We start from the raw sequence: 16,416 nt of genomic DNA, 5'->3' as shown, positions 1-16,416 counted from the left end.
TTTCTTCAGGCAGTGAAGAGGGGTAGGAAGAGGAACTATAGAAGCTCCTAGAGACAATGGTTTGTTTACTATTGCATTTTTTTTCTGGCAAATGTAGCGATGGTGTTGATGTTGAAAAAGGACAGCAGAGAACTTGTAACCATTTTCTTATGGATTGATCTGATTTGACCCAAGGTGGCTTAGGCCGAGGTTGTTTCCATGTCTCCTTTACCTTGAAGGTCTGTCAGTGTTCCTTTTCTCCACAACCTTCTCTTTGCATTTGGTTTGGGTTGGTTGGATGGAAAAAGGAGGGGAAAGGGAGAAAAAAAAACCCCATGGGTGGAGATAAAGACCGTTTATTGGAAACAGTAACAGAAAAGGAAAAATAACAATAATGACAGAGATCACTCACTGCCTGGTGAACTGGCACTGTCTGGAGTAGCGACCACAGATTCCCACCTCCTGGCTAACCCCCATTTACGAGCATGATGTCTGTGGTATGGAATATTTCATTGGCCATTCCATCCTTGGAAACCCTGGAAAAAGTCCTTGAATAGTGTAAACATCACTTGGCAACAACTAAATACAATAGGTATTATTGACAGTCCTTTCACTGCAATTGCTAGAAAGAAAATGAACTCTTTCCCAGCTGACACTGGGACGCTGGGCTAGATATGCTTCTTGGGGTAGCCTTTCTCTTCCATGTTTGGTTTCAGCAGGAGCCAGCTGATGTTGCTGAGCATCACAGAATCCCTCTGGAGAAATGAGCTGATGAAGAGTCCTCTTTGCTAATACGCTGCTATGTGATCCATGAATCTCATGCATGAGATGCGTGGTTTCTAATTCCCTCCCTAATTTATGTGCCCCCACTGTTCACAGATGTTCCTTTTTTTTCCTCTCCAGTCATTTCTTTGCCCAAACAATTGCATGATATTTTTAGTACCACAGTATTGGTGTAGGATTACGTAAAAGCTTTTCTTTTACAGGAAGCAAAGGGCTTTATGCACAGTCGAACGGACTCGGCTCTGTTTGCTTAAGTCCAGGCTGGAGAAATCTTCCACTCTCTCCACCTGTAGGCTGGGGGAGAGTGAGTGAGTGGCTGCGTGGGGATTAGTTGCTGGCTGGGGTTAAACCATGACACCTGCCACCCTGCAATAAACACCTTGGGCATGGTCTTGCTATGTACCATCTTATCCACAACTGTGGTTTTTTGAATGGCTTGCCTCCTGGGACATCGATTCCTGAAGCTGTTTTTATTTGCTCTTTTAACACTTGTATTTTTAAGAATACTCACTGCCATTTTTCTACTGTCCAAATTTGAAAGTGTGTCATTATACCTATTCCTGTATACATTCATCCGTCACTGATGAATAAAACTACATAATGAAGATACTTTTTTGTTTTAGTTTCCTCTGTAGCTGAAAGAACATACATTTTCTAGGCTTCTGCATATGGTTCGACTTGATCTTAAAGGTCCCTCCCGACCTAGACGATTCTATGTTTTCAACCTCAGTTTATGAAGTTCCTAAAGCGTGAGTTTACCTACTGTGTCTCTTTTTGGGTTGAGTCACGCAGCTTACTCTTCATTTTCAGTCTTGCCAGTGACTCTTGGGCAGATCAAGGGGTACCACAGCAGACGTGCATCTAGCACAGACCACCTTTCAGCAGCATCGTCCACCCACCACCCTTACTGTGGGGGCTTGGGTTTTTAACAGCAGGCAGCTCAGAAGAAGAGGGGATGGGGCATATGATATGGGCTGGAGTTGGAAGCTGAGGACTGAAAAAATTAACCTTTCAGGTGTTCGAAGGGACTATACACCTACCCACCCTATATGGAGGTTAGGTTTTGATGTAGGGTTATGCAACGCAGGGAGCTCAGCATGGAAAGAAGGGTGGCGTGTTGCACAATTCGGAGCTGGTCTGCCACAAGGACAGTTGTGTCAAAGGCTGGTACGAACTTTTGCCATAACCACGTGCACCGGCACTGCTCATTCCTGCGCCGTGGCTGGAAAACCCGCGGTGCGGCCGTAAAATTTCTTAATTATCACTTGTAAAGCTGAATTTGTTAGCATCGCCCAAGAAGCTGGTTCTGGTCCCAGAGGCTGTTTGACAGCTCACCTCTGGAAAGCTGAGGGGATGCTGAGGGTGAAGGAGACAGCCTGGATATTGGGTCTGAACTGGGTCAGGACGACCATAGCAGCCTTTCACCGCTCAGACGTAGGCACGTTAACAAAAAAGTGGCTTTCTAGGGGCAGGCAAACACCCGAGCGTCGCCCCTGCCTCTCAGGTTTCAGGTGGATGACGGTGATGGGTTGCCCATCTGCAAAACGCGAGGTTGTGGATCATTCCCAAAACCCCGGTAGATGGGGCTGTTATCCCTGGTTTGTCCGCGTTTCGGCTGCTGCTGGCGGCCTGGCTGGAGAGATGAAGAGGGCAGACACCAGGGCGAAGGAAGGATGGTCAAAAGCTGCTTTGTAAGCACACCTGGGCCTTTTGGGATGACTCCCTGTGGTGAAAGAGATCGCCTGCCCCTCCTAAATATCCCAGCTGCTATTTAGTGCTGTAGGAGAGACTTAATACCATTGCAAATCCCCTGGCTACGGGGACTAGTGGAGAAGCATCTTCAGCACCAGCCTCCATCTCTTGGCGTTGGAGCTGGTCCAGCCGGCGCTTGCCCTGCCTGCCCCGTGGATTTTTCACTTCCCTTTAGCAGGATGGTGCCCTCTTACAGGGAACATAATACAGTTTTTGTAAAAAAAAAAACCCAAACCTACTGTTTTTCTATATGTGTCTGAGTGTTAAACTTGTCTCCGAGCTCAGCTGCAAACCTTGATCTTGCTTCTGGATTTCCCTAAGGGAGCAAGTGTGGGATGCTGCTGGCTTCCAGTGCAGAGAAACACAGTGCTCTTACTTGAAGATGCTTTGGAAATTTTCTAGCTCGTCCTGCTTGGTTTATTGCTTCCAGCATTTCTAGAGTGACTTGTCTTCTCCCTAGTACTCCCAAAGCTCACAGGTGTACAATTCCCTGCACCTGTTGGCTTTGCTTAAATAGAGAAAAAATAAGCAGCACATGTAAAGAGGGAATCGGAGTGTGTACCATTTTCCCTCACTTGTTATTTTGCTCTTAGACACTCTAATTTGAGAGGGAAGATGTATACAAAAAAAAAAAAAAAGCACCAAACACCACCACTTCTCTTTCCACAGCGTCTTTTCTGGAGGCTCCTTTAAGCCACACACCTGCTCCCAGCTGGGTAAGGTCTTACGAGCTCCAGGTGCCAGGGGTTGGAGGTCTCCTCCCCTCTGCTCACAAGGACTGGTGTGGGGTAGGAGCGAGTATGCTGTTGGCTTTTCTTCTTGGCTTTGTAAGGCAAACCCGCTTTGTCTGAATATTGCAAGCAGCCTCAGCAACCTCCATCAGCTCCTTCAGGGGGGCTGAGAAGTCTAGCAACTAGGTTTTCTGATTTCAAGGGTTCAACCCTTTGAAAAGTTTTGAGGTTACTTTTAAGGCTTGATTTTTCTTTCCCTAAGCGCGGCTTGGATTCCTCCTAGACTTCTAGGGTATTCCTGCACCTTGTTTTAAATTTTATTTTACTTCTGTGAAAGCTGTGTAGTTTTGTTTCAAAATGAGAACTGGGATTTCTCAAACCATACCTTGAATATAGAAGCAGGAACTTCATTAAAACATCAAATCTGAGACTCGCGATATAAAATGCTGCAAGTTATCAACACTGCATGGTGCCCAGGTGGAAGGAGCACTCTGTGGAGTTGTCCTTTTGCAATGGCACGTTGGTCTGTGCTGGGTCTGCTTCCCTGGGATCCAGAAGGTGGAGGTTGCTCTGCTCAGGTAAGTGTCAAGTCTTTGCATTTATTTAATTTTTATTTTAAACCTTGGGAGTCTGTTCTTCTACCATTACAAGAAGAGTAGATTGACCTTCCCTTCTAGTGTCCATTTGGTAGGCACGTGTGTTAGAGCAGCGCATCTCCCATCTGGCTGTGTGTGATTCCACGTGTGTCCCGGGACGCGAGGGCTGCTGTAAGGCTCTGCTGTCTTCTGGGACTGTGGCTTTGTGATTAGTGACTCTTGGGGCTCTTCTGCTAATAAGATAATTGCAACACAAAATATGGAGGAGGACAATGAGTGCTGCCTCTGGGGCATTGTAAGACAGAGGGGAATAGTGTAGGGACCAGGCGCAGAGCAGCCATCTCTTTCCTTGCTGAGGCTGGGGTGAGCTTAGCTGTCATGGGAGCTGCTCGGGCAACGTGTTGCTAGTACCATAGGGACCCCTGCGGCAAGCGTGTGCTTGGTACATCTTCCTGGGATGGGTGAGGTTTAATGGAGGCTGCCTAGGTGCAGAGCCTCCATGTCCCACCTCTCCAGTGCTGGTGGAGTGTGTTTCTCGTGGGGTAGATTTGGGATTACTGCAGGGGCAAGGAGATCTGTCCCACTGTGTTGGTGTTTGTGGACCTGTTTAGGGCATCCCTGGCAATAGGGGCTCTGAGCTTCAGGCTGGTGGCTTGTTGTCCCCCAAAACACCCTGAGGCTCCCTTCTCACCTGCAGCCAGGTGGAGCAATTTAAAAAGACATTATTTTCATTCATCCCTCATTATTCCCTCTGAAGGCGAGGCCGGGATGCGCCAGGAAAGGGGCACCGTGCCATCTGCGGGCGGCTTGTGGCTGCCAATGCATCAGCGCTGGCTCCCCTTCACCCAAGGAGGATAGTAACCTGAAATGCAATTAGTAAATGAACCGTGTCTAAGAGGGGTTGAATCAGCACCTGGTTGGGATGTCCTCTTGGCCAAGAGGTGCATAATTTGGTGACAGGTGGGAGGGAGCCAGGGCTGCCTGTCCCCAGGCAGGCTGTGCCGAGGGGATGGTAGCTGTGTGGCAGGCTGGAAGGAAGAGGATCAGGTTGTGCCCGTGAGGTCTTGCTGCGTTTCTTGTTGGAGTGGGAATGCAGAGATGAGAGCTTTGCATGCTGCCCGCGCCAAAGTCCAACCCAAACCCCCCTATTCTAGCTACATGCAACCCACCTATATTTTTAGATGGGTATTTGTTTCTTCTTCTGGACTTTACATTGGAGGAGTGCTGTAAGCAATGTATGTCTGGTTCATCCCTGATGAAGTGATGGTTCTGGCTGTTTGGTGGATAACAGATTCAAATACAATATTTGGCTTTTACTTCGGTGGCACCTTGGCAGCAATGCATACCCAGGTGGAGACTTGTCCTGTTCCAGGAGAGCTACATCAGCCCTTCAGAGCCAGCAAAAGGTCTTTAAAGCTACTTACCACCCATGTTACTGGCATTGAGGGGATGTAAGTGGCTGAAAGGGCATGTGCAAGACGTTTGGCTTTCCCTGGAGATGGGTTACAGCAGACTTCCACTGCTTCTGCGTGAGGGAACTGGCTCTGTCTCCATAGGACAATGCTCAGGGCAATGCAAAGGCAGAGGTTTCCCCACTGCTGGCTCTCTGCTGCTGTGGCAGAAGCCCATCCTATGCAAGGACAACGGCAGATGTGTGGAAAATTGAGCAGGAGCCGCGGAGAGCTTCCGAGGCTGAGCTGAGCTGCAGCTGCTTGTAAGGGAAAGCTTGCCAGTGGCTCATTAGTTATATCTGCATATGCAGTGTTCAAATGCTTCCGCAGCCTTCTCCTCCAAAAAGTGCTGGGCTTCCTGGGAAGCAGTAGCTCGGTTTGGTGGGGCCCTCTGCAAAATCCCTGCAGCCCTTGGGCCTTGGGGCCGTTCCCCCGCCGCAGCAGCTGCTGGTGGAGCTGGGGACCCCAAGCTGCAGTGGTGCTGCTGGGATGGCAGAGAAGCTCCGCTTCGTGTTCAGGCAGTGGTCGTACAGCTGTGCCCAAGCTGCTGTAGGAAAGTGCTCCGGCTAATGAGGAAGGCATGTTTTTTATTATGGTTTTGCTTATTTTTTTCTCTCTGCCTGGCCCTGAGTCCTTTCAGTACCTGATTTAAATAAATCTGATAATAACCTTCATATTTTGAAGATCCTAAACATCTGCTTAGGCACTGAATTACTTACTGCAGCTGCTATGCAAAAAAAAGTCCCATATTTGTCAAATGTTTCTTAATTAGAGGAAGGTTAGGATCGGTAGCCTTTTGCAGGTTCACCTAAACAGATTTGCTTTGAAGGAGGGAAAATGGAGAAAGGGGGAGGAAACAGCTGCTTGGGATGTTTCTGTAGCTGCTGTTCCCCAGTAAAATGGGGTTACTAACTCATTTTTAATAATGTTCCACCTACTGCTAACCTGATCTGCACATTTCATCCCTGTGATGGTTTGCCCATCCTCGAGCAGTCCTGGTAACAGTGCTATGTCACTGTGGTTGTTTTTATTTTATCTTCAACTGAGCTCAAGTTATTTTTATTTTTTTTTTTTTCTCCCTCCCACATTGCTTGGAGTGAGATGGCATTGGCATCTTCTGCAAGCATAGCTTGCTTCCCACCAGAGAAGCTCCCCTTGCCTCTATTCTTGCTTTAACATCCTACAGCTGTTTCCTTGCAAAAAATTTTTCATTGTGTGTATGCAGCAGCAGCGGTGGGTGCAGTGCATACCCCTGTGCTGGCCCTGAGGGGCACGTGGGGCTACTGAATTTCTAACCCATCCACTTGCTACACCTGGAGCCAAACCCTCATGATTTCCCAGCTCTGTGAGCTGGGTTAAATGACATTAAACCCTGCTCAGGTTCCCTTGGGCATGAGCCTCTGGGGGCTCTCGTGTCCAGCTGGTGCTCTTCTGCCTAGGTCTAGTTCCCAGGAGGTGGGGGAGACCCTCTGTGGTCGCTGCTCTACCACCTTCGGGTGGCTTTTGCCCATCTGGTCTTTTCGTGGGGTTCTGATGCTGATACACGTGCACTCAGCTTTTGCCTACTGGGAAATGGCATCTCTCCGTCTGTCCTTGGGTAGCTGTGGGATCTCCTCCCTCTACCTGCACGCTGCCATGGGAGGATGCTCGGCTCACCGGCTGCAAATGCATCCCCTCGCCTCAGTGCTTTTCAGTTTTGCTGTGAATCATGAAGGAGTGGTGCAGAAGACAGTATCAATCCTGAAACATTTCAAAATCCGCTCATCTCTATCTCAGTGCCTGTGTGGATACGTGCAGACCATGTTCTGACATGCGGGCGCTTACTGGCCTCTGTTTGCTGAGTGCATGGAGGAGAAGGGTATTCCTGGGTAGCACGTTGTGGTACCAATTTAAGATTTAGAGGCCGTGTTCACTGCTGGTTTTGCATGTCTATAGATGGCTGAGTTGGACCCAGGAGTTGTGTCCTGTGATTGGAAATGAATGATTGCAGCAAAGTCAAGCCTTCCCCCGTCAGCATAGTGTTGTGTTGGTGTAGTCAACATGATGCTGGATTGAGGTTCAGCAATGACGACTATGTTGTGTGAGAAACGGGACAGGACCTAGAAATCCTTGGTTTCCAGAGATGCTTTTTTCCCCCCCTAGGGAAAAACTGTGTTTGAGCATTTCTGAGCTATAAAGCCTTGGCTGCCGATGAAACCGGGCTGCCACCTGCCAAAGGACAAGCTGCTGCCTTGGCGCTTAGGCAAGCGGCAGGAAAAGCGTGACAGAGGGGGGAAAAAAAATCCCCATGGCTGTCAGGCCAGAGAGCTGATAACATTGCATGCAGCATGAATCAAAATGGGGGGGATCACTCCTTAAAGCCTTTCGGTAAGCACTTCATGCTTTTGTCAGGACATCGCTGCTTTGAAGAGACGTGGTTTAAACATGCAGTGGGGTCAGGCTTCAAAGGTCTGCATCTGATCTGCTTCGGTGGCAGCAAAAGCACCTGATATATAGTCACGGAGAGGTGTCCAAGCGTGCTGGGGTGCAGAGAGGTGGGTGGCCTGCTGGGGTCAAGTCAGACATCCTTGTTACCAATACAGGCTGGGGGATGAGGTGATAGAGAGTAGCCCTGTGGAAAAGGGCTTGGGGGTACTGGTGGATGAAAAGCTGGACATGAGCCAACAATGTGTGTTTGCAGCCCAGAAGGCCAGTCACATCCTGGGCTGCATCAAAAGAACAGCAGCCAGCAGGTCAAGAGAGGCGATTCTCCCCCTCTACTCTGCTCTCGTGAGACCCCACCTGGAGTACTGTGTCCAGCTCTGGGACCCTTGGTACAAGAAGGACATGGACCTGTTGGAGCAGGTCCAGAGGAGGGCCACAAGGATGATCAAAGGGCTGGACCACCTCTGCTGTGAGGACAGGCTGAGAGAGCTGGGGTTGTTCAGCCTGGAGAAGAGAAGGCTCCGGGGAGACCTTATAGTGGCCTTCCAGTAAGTACCTGAAGGGGGCCTACAGGAAGGCTGGGGAGGGGCTGTTTGCAAGGGCATGTAGCGATAGGACGAGGGACAATGGCTTTAAACTAGAGCAGATTAGGTTTAGATTAGACATTAGGAAGAAGTTCTTTACAATGAGGGTGATGAGACACTGGAACAGGTTGCCCAGAGAGGTGGTGGAGGCCCCATCCCTGGAGACATTCAAGGCCAGGCTTGATGAGGCTCTGAGCAACCTGATCTAGTTAAAGGTGTCCCTGCTTACTGCAGGGGGGTTGGACTAGGTGACCTTTAAAGGTCCCTTCCAACCCAATACGTTCTATGATTAGATCGAGTCTTAGTGCATCTTCACCAGCGTGGAAGCCACTGTGGTGCTCCTGGCACTGCCAGAGGCCCTGCTCGACCGGGTGTGCTGCGTAGCGTGCTTTATGGGGTGGGATAAGCTGCAAAAATACTGCTCTCTATCACTGGGAAGTTTCTCTGTGCATGACAAACGGCTGTCAGTTGTCTTCCTCACCTGGATTTGTCAGAGAAGGTGTCTCTGAGGGTGCTGGTGCATCTCATGGCTCCTGCTCCTGTGGTGGCTGTTGCAGTGTGTAGAGCCTTTTTTTTTTTCGGTTGAGTGATTTCTTTAGCTTTAACGTGCACAGGACATCTCTCCTTGGTATCTTGAAAGACACCAAAAATCTCTCCCCACAACACTGGTTAGTTAGCTGGTATGAGGAAACCCTTCTCCCCCTGCCACGCGCAGTGCTGTGCAACATTTCTCTCCTTGGAAAGCTTCATATAAGCAACCTGAAAATACAGGCTCAAATGTTTTGAAGTTCTCTTTTGGAAGAAACTTATTTTCCTTCTGGAGTGAAAAGCTGATTTTTTTTTTTTTTTCTGCTTTGGAGAAACCAAGGCCCTAGTATTGTTGTCCTGAATGCAAAAATCAGTGTATTCTTTGCATGGTACACGAGATATTTGGATCACTTTTCTGGCTTTATGAGCAAACCTGTTTTGCAGTGTCTACTATTTTCTGTTCATTATGAGTTCAGAAAGCAGTTTATCTCGCACCACGGCCGAGCACAGTATGAGGGAAATGGTTGAATGGCATTCTTTACCCTAAGAAAAGTGTGCACGCTGGCATCCCTTTCACAGTTTGTGTTTAGCCACATGTGTTTTGAAAAATTGCCTTTTTGAATTTTACTTTTGATTTTGTTGATATTCCTGTTCATCAGCAGCGCTGAGCAGGTGCTCAATCTTTCCATGCTCTGTCTGGCCATGCAAACTAAAAACTGATGCCCATGAGAGCTGCCTGTTTAAAAACAAGCCTTCGGTGAGAAGAATAATAAAAGAATTAAGCTGAGGTATTTCCTTGTTTTTTACCAAAACCTTTTGGATGCAGCATTTGAGCTAGTGGCAATAGAAGATGTGAAAAATTTGCAATGCAGAGGGCTTTTCCAGTCATGTATGAATGCAAACTGTGTGCTGTGTGAGATGTTACTAAGAGGCTCCCACTACACTCCACTGAGATTTTCTTTTTTTTTTTTTTTTTCCTTTCCTCTTGAAGTTAGTCTGAGCCCCAGAAGAAGCTTGGGATGCTTTCAGTCTTTCAACCAATGTCAGGGGAGGAGGGGTGGAAGAAAAAAATAAATTAAAATCAATGCTGAATTCTCAGGCAAGTACATATTGCAGTTCCTAACAATAGAAAAATAGGGATGAAACCAAACACTACTGAATGCTCCTGGGAGTTTGTGAGGTTTAACCTACAGTTGCATGTGAGTAACTGGTAAACAGGCTCAAAACTCAGAGAGCCAAATAATAATGTCAGTCAATATGAAGACCAAGGATCGGCATTTTTACACCCTTCACAACTGGTGTGCTCTAACGGAGGACCCCGTTGTGAATTGGACTTGGTGAAGAAAGTTGTGACTGGTCTGCAGAAATCGTTGTCTAGCTGATACCATCGCCCTTGTATCCTGAAGCCTCCGAGCTTGCAAAAGACATTGATCAATGGGTGAACCTAATGTATTGTAATTAGAGGTGACCAAACCTTAAAAAGATTAATTAGCTAATGGGCAGTTGTGTGCTCCAGAGATGATTAAGTTCTTTGTAATGCTCAGTATTATTGCAGGTCTCGGGGGCCTGATTCAGAGAGCATGGAAATCCTGGAATAGTTACTTGGTGTCCATGTAAGTCTGCTTCAGCTTCTCAGGTTTTGAAAACCTGTCTGGAGTTCTCTATGGCTTCTTTGTAATGTTTCTTATTGCCCTTATATTCCTTGTGCAAATAAATAAATTGATGTATTTTCCACTTTTCTTTCACGTGTGCACAGACATGGGCACGTGCACATTTCCAGCCCCTTTCTGTTTTCTAGCAGAGGTGAGTGAGATCTGAAGCTATGTTTCCCCTTTACAAATCATGTGTCAATGTGAGATGAGGAGCTAAGAGGAGGGAAATCCTATTCCTTGTTATGCATCCATTCCCTAAGATACTGGAGTCTGCAGGGCAGACTGGCTGGGCTGAAATCAGGGCACTGGGTTGTTTCTGTGACGTCCTCCTGGATTAGCAGGCTGGCAAAACCTTCCCCAGAGCTTTCTGACCAATATTTTCTATAGACACCCATGGAGAAGGATGGAGGACAACAGCTTCTGTCTCCTGAAAAAAGGCCTTCTCTTGTCTGACTTTTCTCCAGTTCAATGACTGGGTATCTCTGCAGATGGAGGTGTCAGGAGAGGCAACTGCAGCTGTGTTGCACCAGCAACTCTTGCAGAGAAGAGGCAAGACAAGACTTTATTTGTGAGACCTGGCTCTGAGGAATGTCCTTCCAAGACTAGGAAACAAATCTGATGAGCAGCTTCCCACGTGGAGGCTCCCTGGGAGAATGACCAACCCTGATTATTGCAGCATGCCTGGGAACAGCCAAACCGCCAGGGACAGCTATTTCTACAAATATCTAATTGACTTTTCTGTATTTGAAAGCAAAATGCAATGATTTCATTTTTGACGAAATTCTGGATTGTCCTTTTATTTGACTCTCACTTGTGTCTCCTGGAAATACTTCTCTAGGGTTCTGGTCTGTGTTATAAAGCACAGACATCAAAAAACGAGCTACGTCTCTACAAGTAAGCGCAGCACAACGTTTAAGCTCTTAATTCCTACAGGGAATTTAAAAGCTTAAATACTTCTGTTGGTTTGGACTTGAAAAAGGGAATCCTTTTCCGTGTTGCTTCACATTCTATCTAACTGGACCCCTTTGCCCCACTCCTCCAAGGTGGAAATTCCTATGCTGAAGGTCAAATGCTCTGTGCTCTGTCAAGCCATAGAGGAGAAACAAGTTACTAAGTTTCCTGTCCTGAACATATTTGTTGCATTTAGTGGGAAAATGCAAGGTGAGAACTTTTTAGTCCCAAATATCTCAGCTGTAGTGGAATTATTGCAAGCTGTATTTATGGATTTGTTTTTACTGATGAACATGAGTTTATTTTTCACGGAAATTTTTAAGAACACCACCACATATGTGAACATCAGATCTAAGGTGGCTGGGATGGGATTGTGTCAAAAAAAGGAACAAATTTAGGCGTAAAAGAGCAGGACAACCCAGAGAAGACCTGCCATGGAGTCCTGGGAAGTCCTAGGTCTTAGCTCTGCAGATGTGGAAGATATGATGCTTAAATTGCACCAAAAATTTCTAACTAATTATAATTGGAAACTAGGTCAAAGCACTTTTAGTCTCTCAATTGTGCTGGGTGGTGTTCCTAAATTAGAAGTCTTAGGGATTGAAATAATGGTGCAATAACAGTTGACAGACTATGAAAAGAGGAGCAGAACGGGAGCTCGGGGAAAGCGGTAGTGAGATACGCAGTGGGGCTCAAACAAAAAAGATGAACATTTGGAGGTGGTAGGCTGAAGGAAATACAGCTGACAAAACCTCCTCCCGTGCTGGCCTAGGAGGAGTGCTGTACTCCTAGTATTGGCTGCTGTGCAGCTGGGAAGGGATGCTTAACGTTTTAAAAAGAATTCTTAATTCCCCACGTTGAGGGACAGGAAAAAAAAAAACCCACAATACCACCTTTGTTGAAATGCTAGGTAAACTCATGCTACTTTTTATTAACTAAAGAAGCCTTTGAAGGGGAACACGAGTGGTCGTGCCAGAGCGAGCTCACCGTGCCGCTGTTTGTGGCCACAGGGCTGCCTTCTGCATGTAGTAATTTAGCAATGCCATGGCTGACTTTTCATCCTGATCTCCTCCTTTCTCCTTCATGATCAAAATCAGCACGGCTATTAAGGGTTTCAACTGCAAAGTATTTCTAAACAAAGCTGATTTAGACAGAGCCAGTGTTGGATAGATAGAGCCAGTCACGAGTGGATGCCCAACATACGGTAATCATTTCCTACTAAAACTACGATAGTTCATGCAGCACCTCTATTTTTAATATCAAACAGGACAAACATCGCTGAGTTTATCAAGCAGGATGTGAGTAGCGTGGCTGTCCTCTCCCTCTTCCATGGACTGGTCCCGTTGGGTGCCCCCTTGGCCTGGGCTGGCCAGGGTAGGGTGGTCGGACACCCAGTGTCGGTGGCTGTGTAATGAACACGTGCGGCGGTGGGGCGAATGCTGCTCCTCTCCCACCAGTCATGGGGCTGCCATCCAGGGCTGCTGTTTTGCGTTGTTTCCCGGCAGGGCTGGTTTTATTAGGCGACTCTATTTTCTTGTCTAGAGCAAAGATTATGAATGTTATTTTCTTGAGAGCAAACACTGCTTGCCTTCCTCTCCCCAGTGGCTGCTGTTTCTTCTGCATTGCAATAACCCAAGTGTCTGGGGATTTGTGTTTGAGTGAAGAAAGCACAAATAAGACTGTTAGCCCCTGGCCAACAGCCAGTATGTGCCTCTGCTGCCCGAGTCCTCTCTGCAGGTTCTTACTGATGCATTTATAAGAGATGATAGTCCTACCAGCCATGCTGGTACTCATCTAGGCTTGTGAGCATCATGAGTAATTGGTGATTTTAGTCTCTATTTTCAATGGACCCATAATGCTGCCATCGCTATTTCCATGTAAACGAGTGCCATGGGTCTGCTCTGGGGGGAATCTGTATTGGGTTGGCCTGAACTTTCCAGCTCGTCTCAGCCTCTCCAAGAAACAGCCCATCTAAATGCCAGATGGTTACGATGACACTAGTCTTCTTTCCTCATCTGCACCAAGAAAAATTAAAGATCTTTCACATGTGTTGCACTGTTTCTCACAAATGAAAGCAGGAGGCTCTGTTGGTCAGGAAAGGGCTTGTTCAGACCGAGCCTGGAGGATCTGCCTTCCTTGAGAGTGCCCGGACCCTGGTGCCAATGCCTCCTCCTGCATGCTTCTGCCCAGCCACAGACCTTCTTCGCAGAGCTTACTGCATGCATTTATTTGCCCTAAGACTGATGCAGTCCTAACAAAAGCTTTTGTCTTATTCATAATGAATTTTCCAATGAAAACCTCAATTCGGAAAAAGTCTGTGTCTGTCTTGACTCATCAGCCCAGAAACAGCGCTGGAGTTTCAGCATTGTTTCCAGAATAAATTGTTGGTTGAAATAATCATGATCAGCATGGTTGACAGCTGGGATTTGAGTTGTAATTTTGGATGACAATTCCCACACTGTGATAAGCCTGTGTGAGATGTAATCCAATCTAAAAACATGCCCTTCCTGCATGTCCACTGTCAGGTGGCCTCTTGTAAGCACACAAAATCTGTGCTAGACTCGTCAGATCCCTTGCAAATGTGTATTGCCCCAGTTTCTCAGTCCTTCACAGTCATCATTTGCTGACAAAAGGAGTCTTTTCAGGAAGGATGGGGGTGGGGGAACGGTGTTGTTTAGTTCTTACCTTCTGCTTGTTTGGGGTGAGTTTCGTTCTTCGTACTTGGTGTAAGTAAATCCTCCAGATCTTGCAGCATGGGGTTGGTGCTGGCTTTGTTATTTCTCTTGTTTTTCTCCTCTTCGCGTTGCTACATTGATAAGAAGCATCAGGTTTAGTTTGAAATTGCAGACGCAATCCATGAAATGGTGGCCTGGTGTCATGGTTGGCCTGTCTAGGTGTTTGTTGGTACGAATGTAATCTCTTTACCAAGTTCAGTTTTGCTGAATCTTGGTCCGGTGACCAAGGGTTTTACGGAAAGAAAGCACATCCCAGACAGGATCGAGAGCCTGGGAAGTGACAGCTCTGTTCCTGTTAGGGCAAAACACTTGCTGATAACGTGGTTTAGGTCTACCAGGCTGTCTGTTGTTTCTGCCACTGTCAATCTGCCCTCCCTAGGGTTTTGGTTTGTTTTAAATGTGGACCTCTTGGGAGGGAGAGCGTCAGTGATAAATGCCGGAGGAGGAGGAAGAAGGCATGGCAGCGTGGGGATGGGCTGTAAGGCTGTCTTCAATTTTACTTGCATATGTTTAGATCTTCAAAAGACTTCCTTCTGGATGGCAGAGAGAAGAAAATACCTGGGAGCTGCTTCTGCTCAGGACAAGCATGCTGGATAGAGAAGGGGGAGGCAGCCCTCTCTCGTGCAGTGAGAAAGCTTAGATGGACTCCACTCCATCTCCATCCCTCCTCCCAAAAGGGTGATCTGCCAATGGAGGGGACCACGTGCTGGAGCCACGGGGTCCAAGGTGGCTCATGGCCTTGCTGCAGCTGAGAGGTCCCAACCCACAGAGCAGCTTCCTTCCATTCAACAAACCTGGCAGCCTTTGGGGGCAGCCACAGCAGATCTCTCTGAGCTCAGCAGGTCATCGCGTGGAGGTCTCTGGTGGGCTCCAACTGCTCTCAACTCCTGGCATGACCAGGCAGCTCCCAACCCTCACTCCCTGAGCAGTGGGGCTGTGCTGATGCCCTCTCTTTCCCCCTGCCCTGCTGCGTACCCTACCCTTCTCGCCAGGCTTGGCTGCCTCAGCAAACCTAAGGTGCCTGCAGGACAAAGATACATGAGGTCTGTGCAAAGGCAGGTGCTTGTCTGGAGATGTTTCCATTCCTCTGGGTAGCGCCGGGCCCTGCTTTGTGACCCCTCCGTGGGGTTTTGTGCTCCCTTAAACTCCGATCGCAACCAGTTTGTGCAGCCTGAAATAGACTACGAGACCCTAAGTCTGAGTGTGCTGTAGCATTTGTTCAACTCTTGCAACACTTCAGGATGCCCTAGGCGCTAAGATCCTTGTTTTAAGCCACGTGCATGAGTGATTAGTTTGAATTTGAATAGAATCTGAGCGTTTAGATGTAATTTATGGGGTCTCATTTCTCAGTGCTCACATCCTTGCTTTTAATGTTGCACCGATCTCCTCTTTAAGCAATGCGTTGCTTAATGTGGCATTGCTTCCTTGGCTTGGATCCTGCCTTGTATCAGTAAAATGGCTGATACCAATCCTTTGATGGCAGTATATCCTCTCCTGATGCAAGGCTGAAAACTTTGGACACATCTACGTAGTAGAAAACAGCACAGAGTATAGAGACCCACCAGTAAAACTCTGGGGGAAACTGGTGCTGCCACACCAGCGCAGGCCCTGGTAGCAGGACACCTTTGCTGCTCCTGATTGGGACTCATTATCTGAGTAGAGCTGTGCTTTTGCAGCTATTCTGCTGCCAGACCTAATTCATATTGGTTCAGGGGTGCCTGCGTTATGGCCCTCTGCGTGTTGCAGCCTCTCCCAGTTCTGAATATCATGAGGTCCAAATCCTACCCTGCTAATTTGAGTCATTGCATCTGCCTGTATCTTGCTTTTCTCGTCTGCGTGGCAGAGGCAGACACCAGCCTCCTTTGTAAAGTGCTTTGAGAATTACTGGTAAAAAAAATGTTATTGCTGTGTTGTTATTTATGGCTCTTTGCTCTTCAGCTCGTACGAAATCTGGCTGCGGTTTTGGTAGGCTTATCATTGTCCCTGGGAAATCTCAGGCTCCAAAACGTTACTTGAACTTTGAGGTAACTTATTTTTGTAGGTGGAAAACGCAGTTTATGGGAAAACTCACTGCAGTTTTGATGTACGAAATAGCAACCTCTTATGGCATGTGACCACTCTTTGCAGTTAGCCATTAAATGCCGTCAGAGAGGACTGAACAAGCCTAAAATGCACCTTCCCCTTTTGTCACTAATGTGCTCAGAAGTGAAGAGCAATTTAAAAGCATATGTTGCATGTTAAACTTGAAGTGCG

At 47.4% G+C, this 16,416-nt stretch overlaps 1 protein-coding gene across 1 annotated transcript in view; it reads right to left on the bottom strand.

Annotated features, from left to right (window-relative positions):
• Window positions 1-12,715: 12,715 nt before the first annotated feature.
• Window positions 12,716-16,416, bottom strand: part of TMC2 (transmembrane channel like 2) — a 34,627-nt gene continuing 30,926 nt past the window's right edge. The window contains exons 19-20 of the mRNA XM_063324071.1: window positions 14,114-14,234; window positions 12,716-12,966 (exon numbers count right to left, since the gene is read on the bottom strand). Coding sequence (XP_063180141.1) covers window positions 12,716-12,966; window positions 14,114-14,234 — 372 coding nt within the window. The remainder of the gene's footprint in view (window positions 12,967-14,113; window positions 14,235-16,416) is intronic.

The sequence above is a fragment of the Chroicocephalus ridibundus genome, chromosome 2, assembly GCF_963924245.1.
Source record: "Chroicocephalus ridibundus chromosome 2, bChrRid1.1, whole genome shotgun sequence".
NCBI classification, from domain to species: domain Eukaryota; kingdom Metazoa; phylum Chordata; class Aves; order Charadriiformes; family Laridae; genus Chroicocephalus; species Chroicocephalus ridibundus.
This window is presented reverse-complemented; position numbering and strand designations above follow the sequence as displayed.